Here is a 23,176-nt window from a genome sequence, read left to right on the forward strand (position 1 = left end):
GTCAATTATCTCAGTCACGGGTATCACTGCAGGAGTTCCTCAGGATAGTGTCCGAGGCCCAACCATCCTCAGCCCCTTCATCAATGATCTTCCTTCCAACATAAGGTCAGAAGCGGATGACTGCACAATGTTCAGCTCCAATCGCGATTCCTCAGATACTGAAGCAATCCAAGTCCAAATGCAGCAAGACGTGGCCAATTTTCAGGCTTAGGCTGACAGGCAATAATCATTTCCAACAAGAGAGAATCCAACCCCCGCTCTCCATGACATTTAATGATATTGCGATCACTGAATTCCCCCACTATCAACATCCTGGGGGTTACCATTGACCTGGAACTGAAATGGACCGGCCATATAAATGCTGTGGCTACCTGGGACGTCAAAGGCTGGGAATCCTGCGATGGGTAACTCACTTCCTGACTCCCCAAAGACTGACCACCACCTCCAAGGCACAAGTCAGGAGTATAATGGAATACTCTCCACTTGCCTGGATGAGCGCAGCTCCAACAACACTAAAGAAGCTCAACACCATCCAGGACAAAGCAGCCCCGCTTGATTGACACCTCATGCTGCACCGTCCACAGTCAATCTCTACACCAATGAGACTCAGTGGTACGGTGTGTACCATCTACAAGTTGCACTGCAGTAACTCACCAAGGCTCCTTCGACAGCACCTTCCAAAAGCATGAGCCAGGACAAGGGAAGCAGACATCTGGGAACACCACTACCTGGAGGTTCCCCTCCAAACCACACACCATCCTGAAATATACCGGCTGTTCCTTCACTGTGGGTGTACCTAACCTGACAGATTACAGCTCACCATCCGCCACCTTCTCCAGGGCAATTAGGGGTGGGCAATAAAAGTGCTGACTCACATCATGGGCGGCACGGTAGCACAGTGGTTGCTTCACAGCTCCAGGGTCCCTGGTTCGATTCCCGGCTTGGATCACTGTGCGGAGTCTGCACGTTCTCCCCGTGTCTGCGTGGGTTTCCTCTCACAGTCCAAAGACGTGCAGGTCAGGTTGATTGTCCATGCTAAATTGTCCCTTAGTGCCCCCCTCAAAAAAAAAAGATTGGGTGGGGTTACTGGGTTACGAGGATAGGAGCAAGGTGTGGGCTTGAATAGGGTTCTCTTTACAAGGGCTGCTGCAGACTCGATGGGCCGAATGGCCTCCTTCTGCACTGCAAAATTCAATGATTCTGTGAAAGAACAAAAAAACAAAGATCCCAGGGCACTGTTTTGACGGGGAGTTAATTCTGACATCTTGGCCAACCTGTCCAACTCAATCAACCTGGCAAAGGGAACAGATTTATCAGATTGCAGTGTGTGGAATCTTGCTGCGTGTGAATTGGTCGCTGTCTTTCCTACATTAGAGCATTGGCTGCACTTCAAGGAGCACTGCGCTGGGACAGTCGGGGTGTTAGATGGGCCGAATGCCTCCACTCAGGAGGGTTTAGGGGAGGGAGGGGGGTCAGGAATTTCGGTTTGGGACATCAGGGTACCCGGTGTAAAATGATCATTGCCCGGGGTGGGTCCCCTTTTGCCTTTCGGGGAAGTGGGTACCTGGGTGAAAACTCTCACATTCTCTCTCTCTCTCTCTCTCTCTGTAACTCTCACATTCTCTCTCTCTCTCTCTCTCTCTGTAACTCTCACATTCTCTCTCTCTCTCTGTGCTGCTTTACTGAACCTCGCAGCTTTGTTACAGAAAATGAAGCAAATTCTGCGTTGCGGTCGCTACATGAATGCAACTAAATATAACTTTGACTGAGAGCTTGTGTAAAAAAAGGCGTTTAAACTCTCAGCAGATGACAACAACCCGAGGGCAAGAAGGCACCTGAAGGTGCAAATCTCCCCCCACAGCCGAGGGAGCCTCTCACATACTCATCCTGCAACTCCGATTGGGAACCAGGAATTCTGAGAAACGGAGGGAAGGGGGTGGGGGAAAGGGCTGCCGGTTTTGAAAACACACACACACACACACACGTAGAGTTGGTGATAGTGCTGCTGATGTCTTCCTGCACCCAGCCAGCAGCCTGATCGTTTGCAGTTTCATTGATGTGGTAGCACTTCCCCGAAATCCGAGCTGCGCATCACCCCGTGTCTAAAGGAGGTCAGAACGCCAATTCCAGGAAAGTCTCCAGCACCTCTTCCTGAACTGAGAGAGTCAAACTTTACCCCCTCCCCCTCCCTACCCCCCAGCAACATCACCCCGGGTGCAGGAGCCTCGCAGCTCACACGCAGCCCACACACACACTCAGACAGACACACACACAGACAGCCACACACACACAGCCACACACTCAGACAGACACACACACACAGTCACACACACAGACAGCCACACACACAGACAGCCACACACACACACTCAGACAGACAGCCACATACACTCAGACACACACTCAGACACACACACAGACAGCCACACACTCAGACACACACACACAGTCACACACTCAGACAGCCACACACACTCAGACACACACACACACACAGTCACACACTCAGACAGACACACACACTCAGACACACACACAGTCACACACTCAGACAGCCACACACACTCAGACACACACACACAGCCACACACTCAGACAGACACACACACACAGCCACACACACAGACAGCCACACACACTCAGACAGACACACACACTCAGACAGACAGCCACACACACTCAGACACACACACACAGTCACACACACAGACAGCCACACACACTCAGACACACACACACACAGTCACACACTCAGACAGACACACACACTCAGACACACACACACACAGTCACACACTCAGACAGACACACACACTCAGACACACACACAGTCACACACTCAGACAGACACACACACTCAGACACACACACACACAGTCACACACTCAGACAGACACACACACTCAGACACACAGCCACACTCAGACACACACACACAGACAGCCACACACTCACACAGACAGCCACACACACACAGTCACACACTCAGACAGACAGCCACAGACACACAGCCACACTCAGACACACACACACACACAGTCACACACTCAGACAGCCACACACACTCAGACACACAGCCACACTCAGACACACACACAGACAGCCACACACAGACAGCCACACACAGACAGCCACACACACTCAGACAGACAGCCACACACACAGACAGCCACACACACAGTCACACACTCAGACAGACAGCCACACACACAGACAGCCACACACACTCAGACACACAGCCACACTCACACACACACACACACAGACAGCCACACACAGACAGCCACACACACAGACAACCACACACACACAGCCACACACTCAGACAGACAGCCACACACACTCAGACAGACACACACTCAGACAGACACACACACTCAGACACACACACAGACAGCCACACACACTCAGCCACACACAGACAGCCACACACACACACAGCCACACACACTCAGACAGCCAGCCACACACACAGCCACACACTCAGACAGACAGCCACACACACTCAGACAGACAGACACACACACACACAGTCACACACTCAGGCAGACAGCCACACACACAGACAGCCACACACACATCCACACAGTCACACACTCAGACAGACAGACACTCACACAGACACACACACACACACAGACACTCACACTCAGACAGACACACACACTCAGACAGACAGACACTCACACAGACACTCAGACACACACACACAGACAGCCACACACACACACAGACAGACACACACACACACAAACAGACACACACAGACACACACACACACACAGACAGACACACACACAGACAGACACACACTCAGACAGACACACACACAGACAGACACACACTCAGACAGACACACACACAGACACACACTCAGACAGACACACACACAGACAGACACACACACTCAGACAGACAGCCACACACACTCAGACAGCCACACTCAGACACACACACACAGACAGACACTCACACTCAGACACACACACACAGACAGACACACACAGACAGACACACACAGACACACACACACACAGGCCGGTTTAGGGGCTGGCTTAGCACAGTGGGCTAAACAGCTGGCTTGTAATGCAGAACAAAGCCAGCAGTGTGGGTTCAATTCCCGAACAGGAGCCGGAATGTGGCGACTAGGGTCTTTTCACAATAACTTCATTGAAGCCTACTTGTGACAATAACAATTATTATTATTACATACTCAGACACACACAGGCACACACACGCACAAACACACACACAGACAGCCACACACACACTCAGACAGACAACCGCACAAACACACACTCAGACACACACACAGACAGACACAGACACACACACTCAGACACACACACAGACACACACACTCAGACAGACACACAAAGACACACACTCAGACACAGAGAGACACTCAGACACACACAGACAGACACACACACAGACAGACACACACTCAGACAGACACAGACAGAGACACAGACACACACTCAGACAGACACACACTCAGACACAGAGACACACAGACAGACACATACACTCAGACAGACAGACACTCAGACAGACACACTCAGACAGACACAGAGAGAGACACAGACACACACTCAGACAGACACACACAATCAGACACAGAGACACACAGACACATACACTCAGACAGACACACACTCAGACAGACACACTCAGACAGACACACTCAGACAGACACAGAGAGAGACACAGACACAGAGACACACAGACAGACACATACACTCAGACAGACACACACTCAGACAGACACACTCAGACAGACACAGAGAGACACACAGACACACACACTCAGACAGAGACACAAACAGACAGACACACACTCAGACAGACACACACTCAGACAGGCAGACAAGAGAGACACACAGACAGACACATGCACTCAGACACACACGCACTCAGACACAGACAGACACACAGACAGACACACACACACACAGACAGCCGCACAAACACACACTCAGACACACACACTCAGACAGACACACACAGACAGACACACACTCAGAAAGACACAGACAGACACACACAGACAGACAGAAGCATGTCGAGGATTGAACTTTACAAACTCACAGCCCACACAGGCACCACCCGGGTCTTTGCATTTGGAGATATTGGAAAGGATTTTCATTGCAAGTGGCTTCATTTTAGAATATAGAATCCTTACAGTGCAAAAGGAGGCCATTCAGCCCATCGAGTCTGCACCAACCGTGCTTACAACCACTCCCCCGCCCCATCCCGTAATCCCACCAAACCTGCACATCTTTGGACAGTGGGAGCAAATCGGAGCACCCGGAGTAAACCCACGCAGACATGGGGTGAAAGCGCAGACTCCGCACAGACAATCACCCGAGGCTGGAATTAAACCCGGGTCCCTGGCGCTGAGGCAGCAGTGCTAACCACCGTGCCACCCATATATTTCATATATCAAATTAAAGGAGGTGTTTTAACATTAATTTGCTGGCCTTTGTAACGCAAAGGTAAAACAATTCTTTTAAACATCTTCTCTAATCTTTAAACTCACCCCACCCCTGACCCCCGCCAACCTCAACTTGCCCTGACCTCAGTCTGCGTGTCAATGCTTCCCGTCCCCTAGAAGAAGCTGCTGGCAATTCGGGTAAATGCTGACCTCTATCAGCAAGGAAATCTCACTTGACTTTAAAAAAAAAACTCAGTGATCAGAAGTTCTGCTTCCCCCGTGCGTGTTAAACAGAACCACTGGAGCCTGACCCCCAGTCATTTCTGGTCCAATGGGGGGGGGGGGGGGGCACATGTATATTCCAGAAAGACCCCCTCCATGATAAGGAATGCCCTATCTTCAAATCCCAGCCTGGCACCTGGGAGAATTTCAAATCCAGTCATTTGAATGAAAATCTGGAATGGAAGAAAGCTTCAGTCTCTTGTCCTCCAGGGAAGGAAATCTGCCTTGCTGACCCAGTCTGACCCAATGAGAGAATGTGGTGGACCCTCAGCTGCCCCTCTGGACTATTTGCCAAATTCCTGGAGAGGGGAGGGGGGGGGGGGTAGAGGGGGGGAATTAGGAATGGGCAACGCCCATATTTCATGGAACGATAAAAGCTTTTGACAAAGGGTCACCTGGACTCGAAACGTTAGCCCCTTTTCTCTCCCTACCGATGCTGCCTGACCTGCTGAGATTTTCCAGCATTTTCTCTTTGGGTTCATGGAAGGATAGCGCGGATCATCTCTCAGGGACACTTTGTCCCACTGTGGACAATTTCCTGAACTCTGTCTGTCTCTCTCTCTCTCTCTCTTCACATTCAAATCATAACTCTTTCTTTTTTTCTGACACTGAGTAAGACTTCCAGAGAAAACATAACACAACATTTCCCTCCCCCCCAACTCCTCTCACCCAACTCCTCCCCCTAACGTAAACACATTTCTTCGAACTGCACACGAAGTGAAACTGAAAGTGAAATAGACGAGACGCGAGTGGCTGGCTGGAGGAGCAGGTGATTTCCTCGAACTCACCCCCCGAGAGTTAAGAGCTGCAGTTTTAAAGAAGGTCGCCCAGTCAGACCTAGCCCCAGATCAGAATTAAACGAGAGGCAATGTGTGACGGTAGCCTCCCGGAGCCCCGCCGCTGCCTCAGGAGGAGTAACTCACTAAGCCTGTCCTCACACACACTCACAGCCGCCTGCTTGAAAGAAGGGATTCTCTTTGCGCGCATTTCGGTGGAGTTTCTGCCTTTTTTCCCCCATCCGCCGCTCCTCCTCCAGCTTCTCAGTCTGATGCAGAAGGTAAGGACGGTTGATTTTAATTTTTTTTCTTTCCCCCAAAAGACTTTTATTGGCTACACCAGCGGGAGGGAAGAGGGGGATGTATTTAACTTTTGGGGCAATGGGATTAATGTTTCTGTGGGACAGCAGTGAGTTCAGCTCCTTTGACCACACACTCCAAAACGTTGATGTATTGCTGGGTGTATTGAAGGAGGTGTGTGTGGTGTTGGGGGGGGGGGGGGGGGGGGGGGGAGATGTTGACAGCTCCTGTTACCCTTCCTTGCCACTTGTGTTAAAGTCACATCAGCAGAAACTGACAACGTGAATTGTGTCTGGCTGGTATGTGGCCGCGGGCTCTTTGACCTGGTGTGAGTGATATTTCCTCGGTATCCAGCGAGAGTTAGCAGAGGCAGCAAGCAGCTCATTGTTACACGGATCACAGGCAGTGGCGCCGCAATGTTGCTGCCTCTCATTCTGATTGTGAGATGTGTCCACACAGGAGCGAGTTAACGGGCGCTGGAGAGGGTAGCTCAGGGGGTAGGGTGGCGAGTCTGGGCAGGCACTGTGTGTCCCTTACTCTGTGGGTAAGGAGCTCTTCTGCTTACCGACCCTCTGGTTTGAGTTACAACATGATGGATCACCCCCCCCCCCCCCACCCGCCACCACCACCACTTAAAAGAAATATTGGTATTTTTTTTAAAAAGGCTCTTTTGAAATTAGTTTTCACGCCAGCGATACGAGAATTGCCCGCCTTACTGGCAAGATTTCTGTTTTCAGAATTGACTTATTACAGGAACACATTGACTCATTGGGTTTTCTCTTGTTCACAGGCTTGCTGACTTTTGCCGCGTTGCACTCCAGGGTCGAGCTATGGCAGACCACCCGGGTTCGTTTCGGGTATAGGATGGTGGCAGACAGCGACCTGACTGATAGAGCAGCCAATGCCAGAGATCGACTGGTGCCGCAGATACTGGACGGCGCAGAGCACAACGATCTTGAACCGCATCTTCCACGCCGGCACCATGGACACCACCAGCAGGCGAGGGCCAGCCCTGGGAAGCGGCAGGTGGATACCCACTTCAAGATATTCAAAACTCAGTCGGACTATGAAATCATCAAGAGGACTTGTAGATCCCTGGAGGACTGTGGTTTCTACTGGGGCCCAATGACAGTGGAGGTGGCCCACACCAAGCTGAAGTCGGAGGCCGTGGGGACCTATCTGATCAGGGACAGCCGGCAGAGGAATTACTTTTTCTCACTCAGCGTCAAAACTGCCAAGGAGCCCATCAGTTTCCGGATCCAGTTTCAGGACGGACGCTTTTCCTTGGATGGCAGCAAGGAGTCCTTCAGCTGTGTCATGGAACTGATTGAGCATTTCACAGTCTCGCCAAAGAGGTTTCTTTCAAAACCCCTGCGAAAAGTCAGGCTGCAGCCCTTACAGGAACTCTGCAGGAAAAGGATTATCGAGTCGTTCGGGAAAGAGAGCATTGACCAGCTCCCCTTGAATCCCGTCTTGAAGGATTATCTCCATACATTCCCGTTTCGGATTTAAAACCACAATATTTCTCACCCCATCAGAGACCTGTGAAGACTCGGGACAATGAAATCCGTGGAGTTGTTTCTTACGTACGTCCTTTTCTGGGGATTTTCCCATTGTAGCATCCTCTTCTATTTTTGGACAAAACTTGAACTTATTTCATGACAGTTTACAGACACAATTAAATGTTTACACTAAGTGGGACCCAGACACCCCACTCAGATTACTCTCTGCCATGCAGAGTTGTTATAAAATTAATTAATTTTCTAATGAAATAAAATTTATAAAGAAAGTTTTAACATTACATCTCTCTTGAGAGTTATTCTCGTCCGTCACGTTCCTTCTGATTCATTTCATCCACTGTTGTTGCCCTGCCTATTGTGAGAGGCAATCTGTTTGGAATTCTTATTCGTGCGATTCATTCATTTTAATTTACACTCTGTGAGGACAGATAGTGGCAGCGTTACTGGAGGCCCAGGGCAAATGACCTGGGGACAGGGGTTCAAATCCCACCTGGGCAACTGGTGGGTTTTAAGTTCAATTAATGAATGTGGATTATATCCAACTGCGAACATCACCGATTGTTGTAAAATCCCACCCGGTTTGCTATTGTCCTTTAGAGAAGGAAATCGAGGTATTCCAAGAGGGCATTAGAATAATAATAATAATCTTTATTAGTGTCACAAGTAGGCTTACATTAGCACTGCAATGAAGTTACTGTGAAAATCCCCTAGTCGCCACACTCCGGCCCCTGTTCGGGTACACGGAGGGAGAATTCAGAATGTCCCATTCGCCTAACAAACACGTCTTTCGGGACTTGTGGGAGGAAACCGGAGCACCCGAATGAAACCCACGCAGACACGGGGAGAACGTGCAGACTCCGGACACAGACAGTGACCCAAGCCGGGAATCCAACCCGGGGTCCCTGGTGCCATGTGGCAACAGTGCTAACCACGTGCGGAGGGGTACGGGGCAATGGAACTAAGTGGTGATGCTCCTTTGGACAGTCGGTGCAGCCGACGATGGGTCGAATGGCCTCCTGCACCGAGACAAACCTGTGAAATCTGCTGCCCCTACCTGGTCTGGCCCATATGTGACTCCAGACCTGCAGCAATGCGGTTGACACACCAGTTGCCCCCTGAAATGACCTGAGCAAGGCCATTTAGGGATAGACAAATGCAGGCCTAGCCAACAAGGCTGACATCCCATGAAAGAGTAAAAGAAAATAAAGCACATCCTCACATTTGACTGAGGAGACAGATTACTCCGGGTGACATAGTCTCAAAGGCCAGCTTGATCCAAAATCTATGGCCTTTGTGTGTCCATAAAGGATAGTCAGAGAATTGCCCACTTTAGATGGTTCAATTTTACAATTAGTTCATTTGCAGATTCATTCTGCTACCCATCTTATTATAGAATGACTGGTACTGCTTTAAAGATATTACAATCTGATTAGCTCCCACACAGATTAGTTTTCAATGTTTAGGCAAAGGAAAGAAAATGTTACTGGAAAGGAATTGGCAAAACAGGGAGAACAACTGTAGTGCACTAGCTGAAGTGTGCGGATGACCCCTAAAAATAATAAGAGATTTAGGTCTTTTTCTACGAATCGATTCCCAAACTAGTCTGACTTAATGAAATTAGCGAAAGGCCATCTCTACTTGTTATTCTATCCCAGAAATGTAAAGCGTACCTAGCGGTGTGGCTATTAATGATTCATTGCACCCACTTTGCATTTCGGAAGATGCATCTGATGGTTTGCTCTTCCAGTTCTTGCCACTAGGTGGCAATTGTCAGCCTTAATAAAGAAAACCTACAACGCTTTAGCGTGCAGGAAATCAGCATCAACACAAAGGACTCGTTTTTTAAAAATGTGATCTTGGGAAACGAAACTCAACGGAAAAGTCAGGGCCACCGGGTGTAGGAAGAATTTGACAAGTGCTGAATTGGGGAAAACAAAAGTAAGGGGGAAAAAGCAGGTTTCTGAGTTGGAATCTGGCCCCTAACATTTGCCTTCCAGCTTCTGGGTGAATACCACACAGAATGCACCCAGACCTTCAGGGCCTACGTCAATAAACTTGATCATCAGTGAGTTGGTGCTGAGGGGTAACCCAGCAACCGCAGTCAGCAGCTAACTAGGTTCATTGATCCTGTGTTCACTCCGGATAATGAGGTGCAAAATGCAGCAAGCACACAGCAGGTTCCGGAGACTCACTTTTCACCTATTAAAGAGCTGTTCCAGGCCAGTAAAGCTATTAGCTACGTCTTTGTAAAGGTTTGCAGGCCCTGGCTCTGTAGGTTTTGTCAAAAAGCTGAGTGAAAATTCGAAAAGGGTTGGCTGGCCTTTGTAAAGGGGAAGAAAGGCCGGTGATAATGCTTCGAGCACAGCTGCTGGTCAGAACACAGGCCCGGCTCTGTATTTCCAGCTATCTCTGTTCTTGCCGTTTACCCTCTCTCCACCGAGTTTGCAGCTTCTGATTCTGCTGATGGGGCGCACACCGTACTCTGGGCAGTTAAAAAAAAAGGCTTTCAATTTTTAGTAACCAAGGAAGCCAGTGGTAGTGGGACAAGGATTTATTTTAAACCATGTCCAATACTCTGCCCACGGCAGCAACTCTCCATATTCACAACCTCCGTTGGGACAACCAGCTACTCCGGGCCCTGCTTGGGCCGGCTTTTATGTGTAGGTCATTGGCGAGTTCCAGCCTGCTGGCCTCCCCCCCTCCCCCCCCCCCCCAGTCCCACCTGGGAAGCTCGTAGTCTGGAGTCCTAAAGGGAGATTGACAATGGTTTCCCCGTGGACCTCGTGGGGGCTGTGACACATTTATATAGTGCCTTTCCCAACCATCTGTCAGCCCAAAGAGCATTACTGACAATGAAGTACTTTTTAAAGTTTAGTTACCGTTTAATGCAGGAAACCTCCAGCAGTTAATTTGTTGCACAGCAAGCTCCCACAATCAGCAATGTGATAAATCTGGGGCCGGGATTCTCCAGCTGTCAGGATTCGCTGTTCCCGCCGGCCGACAGTGCACCCCGCCCACACGTTTCCCGACAGCGTGGGATGACTTAGATGGGAAATCCCATTGACATGCAACGGGAACGGAGAGTTCCACCTTGGCGCACCGGTGAGAAACACACGTCTGGGGAAACAGAGAACCCCTTGCCTTTTTCTTGTGTCTGCTGTTGATTGAGGCATAGATATTGACCAGGGTCACCGGGGATAACTGCCCTGCTCTCCTTCAAAGTAATGGCATCGTGCCTTTTACATCTACCAGTGCAGGCAATCAGGGCCTTTGGTTTGATGTCCAATTTGAAAGACAGAATCGGCAACAGTGCAGCACTCCCGCAGTACTGCACTAGAGTGTCAGCCTTGCTGCTCGCGCCCAAGCCCTGGGGTGGCACCTGAACCCTGAGCCATTGACCACATTCTCCAACTGAATCTACCTCCTCACATTTTAGATCCTGCCAATTCTCTTGTATATTTTCAGCATTTCCCATTTTTAATTAATTAATTTATCCATTCATTCAATATCACATGGCGCTGATGGAGAATACTGCAGGGCAGGTTAAAACTGTTGCTAAAGTAATGGCAGAGCGGCGAGAGGACTATTTGGTATCCGAGTGCTGTCTTACATTCCAAATGGAGAAGTGCTGGAAAGATGCGGGATTCTCCGCCCCGCCACATTCCCGACCGGCCGGCGGGATGCTCCGATACGCCGGCCAGTCAATGTAGTTTCCCATTGTGGAGCAGCCCCACGCCGTCGGGAAACCCCCGGGCGCCGGCAAAATGGAGAATCCCGCTGGCAGAGAATCCAGCCCCAGGTTTTCACAGGGCAATGCCAGGAACATTAGAAAAACCAATGAGGCTCTGTGATTTAAAAAAAAATTTAGAATACCCAATTATTGTTTTTCCGATTAAGGGGCAATTTAGGTGGGACCAATCTACCTACCCTGCACATCTTTGGGTTGTGGGGGTGAGACCCACGCAGACACGGGGAGAATGTGCAAACCCCACACGGACAGTGACCCGGGACGGGATCGAAGCCGGGATTATCGGCGTCGTGAGGCAGCAGTGCTAACCACTGCGTCACCGTGCCGCCCCTTATGAGACTCTGTGACGATTGACATGTGGAGTGAGCAATGGCAGGAGATTGGGGGAGGGGCAGCTAAAGGTGAGAGGTCATGTGATGGCATCTCTCAGAGTATGTCCAGCCAGACTTGACAACCTTATTCTGTGCATTGTTTAAAAGATGTCATCGTCAACGGAGCCATTGATGCAAAAAAGCTCATGGCAACTCCCTTAGAGATAACAAATGGGGCAGAAGGGTGGGGGGGGGGGGAGAGGAGGTGGTGTAGATATATAGGCCCATAGCACACAACGCAATGTGATGTGACATGATGGGGGATCATCGATCTGAAACATTAACACTCTCTCTCTCTCCTCCCCCCCCACCCGATTAACTCTGTCACCCTCTCTCTCTCCCCCCCCACCCACCCGATTAACTCTGTCACCCTCTCTCTCTCCCCCCCCCCACCCGATTAACTCTGTCACCCTCTCTCTCTCTCCCCCCCACCCACCCGATTAACCTCTATCACCCTCTCTCTCTCCCCCCACCCACCCGAGTAACTCTGTCACCCTCTCTCTCCTCCCCACCCACCCGATTAACTCTGTCACCCTCTCTCTCTCCCCCCACCCACCCGATTAACTCTGTCACCCTCTCTCTCTCCTCCCACCCACCCGATTAACTCTGTCCCCTCTCTCTCTCCTCCCCCCACCCGATTAACTCTGTCACCCTCTCTCTCTCCCCCCACCCGATTAACTCTGTCACCCTCTCTCTCTCCCCCCCCCCCACCCGATTAACTCTGTCACCCTCTCTCTCTCCCCCCACCCACCCGATTAACTCTGTCACCCTCTCTCTCTCCCCCCACCCACCCGATTAACTCTGTCACCCTCTCTCTCTCCCCCACCCACCCGATTAACTCTGTCACCCTCTCTCTCTCCCCCCACCCACCCGATTAACTCTGTCACCCTCTCTCTCTCCCCCCACCCACCCGATTAACTCTGTCACCCTCTCTCTCTCCCCCCACCCACCCGATTAACTCTGTCACCCTCTCTCTGCCCCCCCGACCCGATTAACTCTGTCACCCTCTCTCTCTCCCCCCACACACCCGATTAACTCTGTCACCCTCTCTCTCTCTCCCCACCCACCCGATTAACTCTGTCACCCTCTCTCTCTCCCCCCACCCACCCGATTAACTCTGTCACCCTCTCTCTCTCCCCCCACCCACCCGATTAACTCTGTCACCCTCTCTCTCTCCCCCCACCCACCCCATGCTCCCTGACCTGTTGGGGGATTTCCAGCATTTTCTGTTCCTGTTTCCGATTTTCAGTGCTGTTAGTGTGATCTCCCAGTGTCCACATTAGGCTGACTGTCCTGGAAATTTCCAGATTTAACCCTCCCCCCCCCCATTTTTTGGACCAGAGCACACTGTAACATATCTCGTCTTCTTGTACTCCCGTGCCTCGGTTGCATTACAAACTAGGGGCGGCCAAGACCTTTGCCGTTTCCGTCCTAACTTTCTCAACAACTGACAATACATCCCATCCGGATCAGGTGACCTTTCCACTTTTAGCCAACTTTTAGCCTTTATCTATATTCATCCCGTCTAGTCTGTCCACAGCTCTCCCCCTTTACTGCGGAGAATTTCAGGACATTTCGCTGCAATTGATATTATTATTATTTTTAAAAATATTTTATTAAGGCATTTATATCAACAACAAACACACAAATGAGAGCAAAAAGAAACTGGTACAACATCATAAATTATCAACACGCGCACTGCCCTGCCATTCTCCTCCTCTCCTCCTGACTTCCCCATTTGAACCACCTTATCCCCCCCCCCCCTCTGCTGACACCTCAATCCTCCTTGAAGAAGTCGATGAACGTCTTCCACCTCTGGGCAAATTCATCAACCGACGCCCTTGAGATGAGATCAATCTTTTCCAACCTTGTGAATTCCTCCAGGTCGCTCACCCACATCTCCCATTTTGATGGTTCTGAGTCCCTCCACCCGAGCAAAATCCGTCTCCGGGCTATCAGGGAGGCAAAGGCCAAGACATCGGCGCCTCTCCCCCCCCCCCCCCCCCCCCCCACCCCCACCCCTGGACTCCCAGGTCTTCCGACGCCCCAAATGTCGGCACCTCTGGGCTCGGGACCACCTTCACCCTCAACACTTTGGGCATTATGTCCGTGGACCCCTGCCAGAACCCCTTCAGCTTTGGACATGCCCAGAACCTGTGGAGATGGTTCACAGCCACCCTCCGCCCCACCCCCCCCACCCCCCCGCCACACCTATCCTCTACTCCCTCAAAGAACCGACTCATCCTAGCCACCGCCCGCCCCACACCACCAGCCCTTCCTCCCATTTCCGTTTAACTTCTCCAATCGGGGCTCCCTCCCAGTCCATCAGCTTCTTATAGATCTCGGACACCTTACCCTCACCCACTCCTTCCCTCGATTGCACCTTATCCTGCAATCCCAAGGGCAGCAAACAGGGAAAGGACGGCTCCTGCCTCCTCACAAAATCCAGAACCTGTAAATATCTAAACCCATTCCCACTGAGCAGCTCATATTCCTCCTCCAGGTCCTCGGAGCTCGCAAAGCTGCTCCCCACAAACAGGTCACCAAACCGCTCAATCCCTGCCTGTCGTCACCCTCAAAACCTTACGTCCAGTGCCTCCCCCGGTGCAAACCTGTGATTGTCGCAAACTGGTGCCCACACTGAGGCACCTTCCAACCTCAGGTGCTGCCACCACTGCCCCCATATCATCAGGGCCTCTTCCACCATTGGGCTCATGGAGTACCTGGCCAGCGAGAATGGCAGAGGGGCCATCAACAGTGCGCCGAAACCCGTTCCCCGACAAGTGGCTGCCTCCATCCGCCCCCACGCCAGCCCCTCCCCACTACCCAATTCCTAACCATGGCTATATTAGCTGACCGGTAATAATTCACTATATTTGGCAACGCCAGCCTCCCCACCCTCCCCACACACCCCTGCCCCAACTGCGCCTTTGTGACCTGCGAGGCCCCCCCCATATAAATTCCAAAATGAGCTCATTGACCGTCTTAACAAATAACTCGCTCGCACCCCCCCTCCCCCCCCCCCCCCCTCCCACACAATCCCTCTCCAACTCCTCGATGGTCCAAGCGCCAATGGCTCTATTGCCAAGGCAAAAAGCAACAGGGAGAGCGGGCACCCCTGCTTCGTCCGACGGTGCTACCCAAAATACCCCGAGCTCATCCGGTTTGTCCACACGCTCGCTACCGGCTTCCTATCCAGAAACCGGACCCCCTGCCCGAAGCCAAACTGTCCCAGCATCTTCCACAAATATTCCCACCCCACCCTGTCGAAAGCCTTCTCTGCATCCAATGCCACAGCCGCCTCCACGCCCTGCCCCTCCGGGGGGCATCATAATCACGTTCAGTAACCTCCTTACATTCGGCAACAACTGCCTTCCCTTCACAACCCCGTCTGATCTTCCCCGGTATCACCTATCACCCTATCCCTATCACCCCCGGTAAGCAGTCCTCAATGCGCAAGGCCAGGATCTTCGCCAGCAACTTGGCGTCCACATTTAGCAACAATGTGGGACGGTAGGACCCACGCTGCTCCGGATCCTTAGCTTTCTTCAGTATCAGGGAAATAGACGCCTGCGATAGTGTGGTGGGGGAGCAATCCTCTCTCCCTCGCCTCATTATATGCCCTCATCAAGTCCTCCTCGAACTTCTTATAAAACTCCACCGGGAGCCCATCTGGGCAGCACGGTATCACGATGGTTAGCACTGTAGCTTCACAGCTTCAGGGTCCCCGGTTCGATTCCCGGCTTGGGTCACTGTCTGTGCGGAGTCTGCACGTTCTCCCCGTGTCTGCGTGGGTTTCCTCCGGGTGCTCCGGTTTCCTCCCACAAGTCCCAAAAGACGTGCAGGTTAGGTGGATTGGCCATGATAAATTGCCCCTTAGTGTCCAAAAAGGGTTAGGTGGGGGTTACTGGGATTACCGTGATAGGGTGGAGGTGTCGGCTTAAGTGGGGTGCTGTTTCCAAGGGCCGGTGCAGTCTCGATGGGCCGAATGGCCTCCCTCTGCGCTGAAAGTTCTATGATTCTGTGAAACAAACTCAGAATGGCAGTGTAAATCTGACAGAGCCTTTGCACAATCGAAGCATCCCTTCCTCTCTTTTTTCTTTCAGGCCCCTGGAGATGAAAGCTGACATTCCATTAGGCTTTTTGATTGTTATTTGCACCTGTACAGAAGCTTTAAATGGTTTGCGACATGGGCGCCTAAATCATTTTGCTCCTCCTCAATCCATTTTCCCCACAACATTTGAACTTTACCGACATCACCCTGAAAATAAATAATTTATTTTTTGTTTCATAAATATAGTGTACCCAATTTTTTTCTTCCAACGAAGGGGCAATTTTACGTGGTCAATCCACCGACCCTGCACATCTTTGGGTTGTGGGGGTGAGACCCACACAGACACGGCGAGAATGTGCAAACCCCACACGGACCCAGAGCTGGGATCGAACCCGGATCCTCGGCGCCGTGGGGCAGCAATGCTAACCACTGTGCCACAGTACTGCCCTTCCGCAACCGAATGATGCACGGAACAAAACAGCAGGAAAGGGTTAATTAAAGTGATGTTAATCAGCCATTACCTCAGCAACCAAATCAGCCAGCCAAGGAAACAAATTTTCTTATTTCACTGGAACTAAAGGGGGAAATCTCGACCTCGAGGCAGTTTGCAACCAATGACTTCATTTTAATTTGACTAATATTTAAAGGCAGTTTGACAGAAGGCATCAACAAAATCATTAATAATATCAATCACTCTCGTGTTGTTACTGTTTTTTTAAATTTTCTCCTCTCCCTTTGTGATTTGTGTGTGTGTGCCCTTCCCTTCTATATAGATATATATCATATCCTGTGTACATAACAGCAAATGTACTTTGTTCAAAAATCCAATAAAAAACATTTAAAAAAAATAATAATAATGAGTGGGATTCTCCGACCCCCCCGCCAGGTCGGAGAATCGCCGGGGGTCGGTGTGAATCCCGCCCCCGCCGTCTTCCAAATTCCTCCCACCCCCCCCCTCCAAAAATCTGCCCAGCGTGAGTCGTGCCATCCACCTCGGAGAATGGCGAGGACCAGCGCAACTCAATGGGCCCCGGGGCTCCACGAATTCTCAGGCCCGCGATGGGCCGAAGTCCCGCCCATTCGTTGCCAGTCCCCCCGGCGTAAATTAGAGTAGGTCCGTTACCAGCGGGACCTGGCGGCGCAGGCGGCCTCCGGGGTTCTTGGGGGTGGTGCGGGGGGATCTGGCCCCGGGGGGGCCCACTGATCCGCGGGCGGGCCTGTGCTGTGGGGGCACTCTATCCTTCTGCACCGGAGGCTGTGGTCCTCCGCTATTCCCGCGCATGTGCCAACACGCGCTGGACGGCGGAGGCCCTTCGGCGCCGGTTGGCGTGGCGCCAAGCCCCTTTCCCGCCGGCCGGCGGGGCTCAAACCCACTCCCGGGGCGGGCCTAGCCACTGAAGGTGCGGAGGATTCCGCACGTTTGGGGCGGTCCGACGCCAGAGTGGTTCACGCCACTCCGTCCCGCTGGGAACCCCGCCCCGCTGGATAGGGGAGAATCCCGCCCAATATCAATCACAGCAAAACGTTTTAAATTCTTCACTCTAGATATCCCAGACATTTAAGGCCATAGGCTGGTCTGGAAATTCTGGTGGAGTATTTTCCCAACTAAAATGGATTGGATTTTACCAACTTAACTTCCTCATTAAACTTGGCAAAGGGTTATGGAAGGGAAATATGCCTTGTGGTTAAAAGCCTTTGTTGGATCACAGGATGTAGTCAGTGAGAAATTAGTTGTATTTAAGTTCTGAGAACTCAGCCGAAAAAGAAAGAACTTGCCATTCCCAATGTCTGCTTTGTCATTCCATTTTCTCAAGGTGGTGGAATTTAGTAAGGCAGGAGCCTACAGACACCAGCAGTACTTTGATTCCCCAACCAGGTGACTGTTCTTCAGCTGGGCGCTGCGGTGTTGGGTGCGATTCAGTGGGCTGGAAACTCAGTCTGGTTTCGGGCACGTTTGGCGGGGTGTATCTTGAGGGCTGCAGCACCGAGATTCATCCCGCTCTTCGCTGACATTTTGCCGTTTTCTGGGGCCTCAGGGAGATCTTCCCCGCCAAGGTCCCACTTCAGTCAATTTCCTGCCGAGATCGCCAACAGGAATGGCTCCTCGCAGATAGGGGCGCCATTTTGACTGGCAACCCTGGATCTCTGCACCCACCCCCCTAATATCAGGCCCTCCACCCCACTTTCTGGCCTCCCCCAAAAATCTATCGGCCCCTGGAACTGCCCCTCAACCCCCCCCCAATAATGGGCAACCCCCCCCCCACCTCCCACCGGCCTGGCCCCTGGCAGTGCCAACCTGGCACCCATGGACTTGACAAAGCCAGCCTCCATGTTCTTATCGAAGATGGTAGTCAGTCTAAAATGAAAATGAAAATCGCTTATTGTCACGAGTAGGCTTCAAATGAGGTTACTGTGAAAAGCCCTTAGTCGCCACATTCCGGCGCCTGTTCGGGGAGGCTGGTACAGGAATTGAACCGTGCTGCTGGCCTGTCTTGGTCTGCTTTCGAAGCCAGTGATTTAGCCCAATGTGCTAAACCAGCCCATCTTTGGATGGTTGTAGAGGTACCTTTTGCCTGGAAGCACAGGGAAGGGTGCCATTGCTCCTTAGAGAAACCTTCCGCAATCAGTCCAGCTGGTGGCTAGTTAAACATTCTCAGCCACCTTCCATGTCTGTGACCATTAAAAAAAATATACAACACAGGCCATTTTTAAAGCCCAACATTCCCTTGTATAATTCCAAGCCTGTTCTCCATCATTGTGACCATATGATGCAATTGGCTCTTGGCTACAGATGTACAAAACTCACAGAACGGTTACAGTGTAGAAGGAGGCCATTCGGCCCATAGTATCTGCACTGACCCTCCAAGTGTGGATTATGACTTCGTGCCACCTCCTGCCTTTTCCTCCTAACCCTTCCACAGTGTTTCTGTTCAGATCATTATCTAAAGCCCTCTTGAATGCCTCAGTAGGAACCTGCCTTCCCAACACTTCCAGGCAGCGCATCCCGGTTCCTGACCACACACTGGGTGAAAACATTTTTTCCGATGTGTTCGGGGACAATATTACAGCAACAATATATCATCCCAAAGAGTCCCCCCACTCCCCGGAGTGTTGTCAATCAGAATTTGATGCTGAGATACTTGTGCCGATCCTCGGGAAAGTGGCCAAAATCCTGGTCAATGAAGTAACGTTTGAGGAGCCTCTGCAGTGAAAGATGGAAAGAGAAGTGGAGAGGTTTATGATGAGAAGTCCAGAGCTTAGGGTCCGGGCAGCTGGAGGCAGGATGGAGAAATTAAAATCGGGGATGCTCGAGAAACCAGCACGAGATGAGTGAAGATACCTCGGAGGAGGTTACAGAGATAGGGAGGGATGAGGTCTACAAGCTAATTTATGGATTTATTCGCATCCAGCTCGTCATAATCCCCAGTCATGATTGTATTGTAGCCGATTAAAAGATCATTGATTAAGAAATGTCAAATTGAATGAACCATTCAGCCATGATTGAATGGCGGAGTGGACTCGATGGGCCGAATGGCCTTACTTCCACTCCTATGTCTTATGGTCTTATGGTCTAAATTCACAAAGCGTAAGGGTGGCACTCGGCACAGTGGTTAGCACTGGTACTATAGCGCTGAGGACCAGGGTTCAAATCCCGGCCCTGGGTCACTGTCCGTGTTGATTGGCCAGGCTAAATTGCCCCTTAATTGGAAAAAAAAAGTAATTGGGTACTCTAAATTTATTTTTAAATGTCACTAAGCAGAAAATAACTCACTAGGGCAGCACGGTGGCGCAATGGTTAGTATTGCTCGCTGACGACGCCGATGCCCGAGGTTCGATCCCGGCTCTGGGTCACTGTCCGTGTGGAGTTTGCACATCCCCCCCCCCGTGTTTGCGTGGGTTTCGCCCCCACACTGTGCATGGCAGGTGGATTGGCCACGCTAAATTGCCCCTCAATTGGAAAAAATGAATTGGGTATTCTAAATATGTTTAAAAAAAGAAAATAACTCACTAAACAAGGCCCTCATTCAGCCCAATACCCACTTCTTCATTAGGAGTGGGACTGACCGGGATATGTTGTACAATAAAACCAGTCAAAGGTTAATTCATTCTCACCGAAGGTCAGTTAAGTAAGAAAGTGGGAGGGCAGCACGGTGGCGCAGTGGTTAGCATTGCCGCCTATGGCGCTGAGGACCCGGGTTCGAATCCCGGCCCTGGGTCTCTGTCCGTGTGGAGTTTGCACATTCACCCCGTGTCTGCGTGGGTTTCACCCCCACAACTCAAAAGATGTGCAGGTGAGGTGGATTGGCCACGCTAAATTGCCCCTTAATTGGAAAAAATAATTGGGTACTCTAAATTTACAAAAAGAAAAAGTGGGGAAACAATGGCGATCTGTGTCTAATCAGATGTGTTACCCAGTTCGTGTTTACATTGGCATGTGCTAAGTCAGCATTCGTTGGTAGGCGATGTTTGCATGCGTTTATTCTTGCTGTTAGATGCACAGAGATTGGCTACTCCTTATTCCACCGAAATGAAATGAAACATTTGGATTTCCAAGTAATAGAAACAGGTTGAGCCAGCAGTCTCTGTGCCCAGGGCTTGGCAGCAATACAATTGGAATTCTAAACGCAGCCTTTCGAGTGACTCATAAAAGGATGGAGCAGCAATACACCAACTGATTAGAATGTTGAATAATACTGGGCGGTTATTTGAGGGCAAACTGGAAAATTCTCTGCTAAAATTGTGCAGAACGTCGGTCAGATCCCATCTTAAATGCCTCATTTGGGTTTTAACACCAGAACATTCAGTCCATGAATGAATGCCGAGTGAAGCCATGCGTTTTTTATAAATTTAGAGTACCCAATTCATTTTTTCCAATTAAGGGGCAATTCAGCGTGGCCAATCCACCTACCCTGCACATCTTTGGGTTGTGAGGGTGAAACCCACGCAAACACGGGGAGAATGTGCAAACTCCACACGGACAGTGACCCAGAGCCGGGATCGAACCTGGGACCTCGGCGCGATGAGGAAACAGGGCTAACCCACTGCGCCACCGTGCTGCCCGAAGCCATGTGACTGACACAGTGTGTAACCCACTGACTGACACAGTGTGTAACCCACTGACTGACACAGTGTGTAACCCACTGACTGACACAGCGTGTAACCCACTGACTGACACAGTGTGTAACCCACTGACTGACACAGTGTGTAACCCACTGACTGACACAGTGTGTAACCCACTAACTGACACAGTGTAACCCACTGACTGACACAGTGTGTAACCCACTGACTGACACAGTGTGTAACCCACTGACTGACACAGTGTAACCCACTGACTGACACAGTGTGTAACCCACTGACTGACACAGTGTGTAACCCACTGACTGACACAGTGTGTAACCCACTGACTGACACAGTGTGTAACCCACTGACTGACACAGTGTGTAACCCACTGACTGACACAGTGTAACCCACTGACTGACACAGTGTGTAACCCACTGACTGACACAGTGTGTAACCCACTGACTGACACAGTGTGTAACCCACTGACTGACACAGTGTGTAACCCACTGACTGACACAGTGTGTAACCCACTGACTGACACAGTGTGTAACCCACTGACTGACACAGTGTGTAACCCACTGACTGACACAGTGTGTAACCCACTGACTGACACAGTGTAACCCACTGACTGACACAGTGTGTAACCCACTGACTGACACAATGTGTAACCCACTGACTGACACAGTGTGTAACCCACTGACTGACACAGTGTGTAACCCACTGACTGACACAGTGTGTAACCCACTGACTGACACAGTGTGTAACCCACTGACTGACACAGTGTAACCCACTGACTGACACAGTGTAACCCACTAACTGACACAGTGTGTAACCCACTGACTGACACAGTGTGTAACCCACTGACTGACACAGTGTGTAACCCACTGACTGACACAGTGTGTAACCCACTGACTGACACAGTGTGTAACCCACTGAACTGACACAGTGTGTAACCCACTGACTGACACAGTGTGTAACCCACTAACTGACACAGTGTGTAACCCACTGACTGACACAGTGTGTAACCCACTGACTGACACAGTGTGTAACCCACTAACTGACACAGTGTGTAACCCACTGACTGACACAGTGTAACCCACTGACTGACACAGTGTGTAACCCACTGACTGACACAGTGTAACCCACTAACTGACACAGTGTAACCCACTAACTGACACAGTGTGTAACCCACTGACTGACACAGTGTGTAACCCACTGACTGACACAGTGTAACCCACTAACTGACACAGTGTGTAACCCACTGACTGACACAGTGTGTAACCCACTGACTGACACAGTGTGTAACCCACTGACTGACACAGTGTGTAACCCACTGACTGACACAGTGTGTAACCCACTGACTGACACAGTGTGTAACCCACTGACTGACACAGTGTGTAACCCACTGACTGACACAGTGTGTAACCCACTGACTGACACAGTGTGTAACCCACTGACTGACACAGTGTGTAACCCACTGACTGACACAGTGTGTAACCCACTGACTGACACAGTGTGTAACCCACTGACTGACACAGTGTAACCCACTGACTGACACAGTGTGTAACCCACTGACTGACACAGTGTGTAACCCACTGACTGACACAGTGTGTAACCCACTGACTGA

The 23,176-nt window shown here is 50.8% G+C and overlaps 1 protein-coding gene across 1 annotated transcript; it reads left to right on the plus strand.

The window, feature by feature from the left end:
* The first annotated feature begins 6,477 nt into the window (after window positions 1-6,477).
* On the plus strand, window positions 6,478-8,596 carry socs1a (suppressor of cytokine signaling 1a). Its single transcript, XM_038821089.1, has 2 exons — window positions 6,478-6,776; window positions 7,586-8,596. The coding sequence occupies exon 2, from the start codon at window positions 7,660-7,662 to the stop codon at window positions 8,305-8,307; it is 648 nt and encodes a 215-aa protein (XP_038677017.1). The 5' UTR covers window positions 6,478-6,776; window positions 7,586-7,659; the 3' UTR covers window positions 8,308-8,596.
* Window positions 8,597-23,176: the final 14,580 nt, after the last annotated feature.

The sequence above is a fragment of the Scyliorhinus canicula genome, chromosome 15, assembly GCF_902713615.1.
Source record: "Scyliorhinus canicula chromosome 15, sScyCan1.1, whole genome shotgun sequence".
Taxonomy (NCBI): Eukaryota; Metazoa; Chordata; class Chondrichthyes; order Carcharhiniformes; family Scyliorhinidae; genus Scyliorhinus; species Scyliorhinus canicula.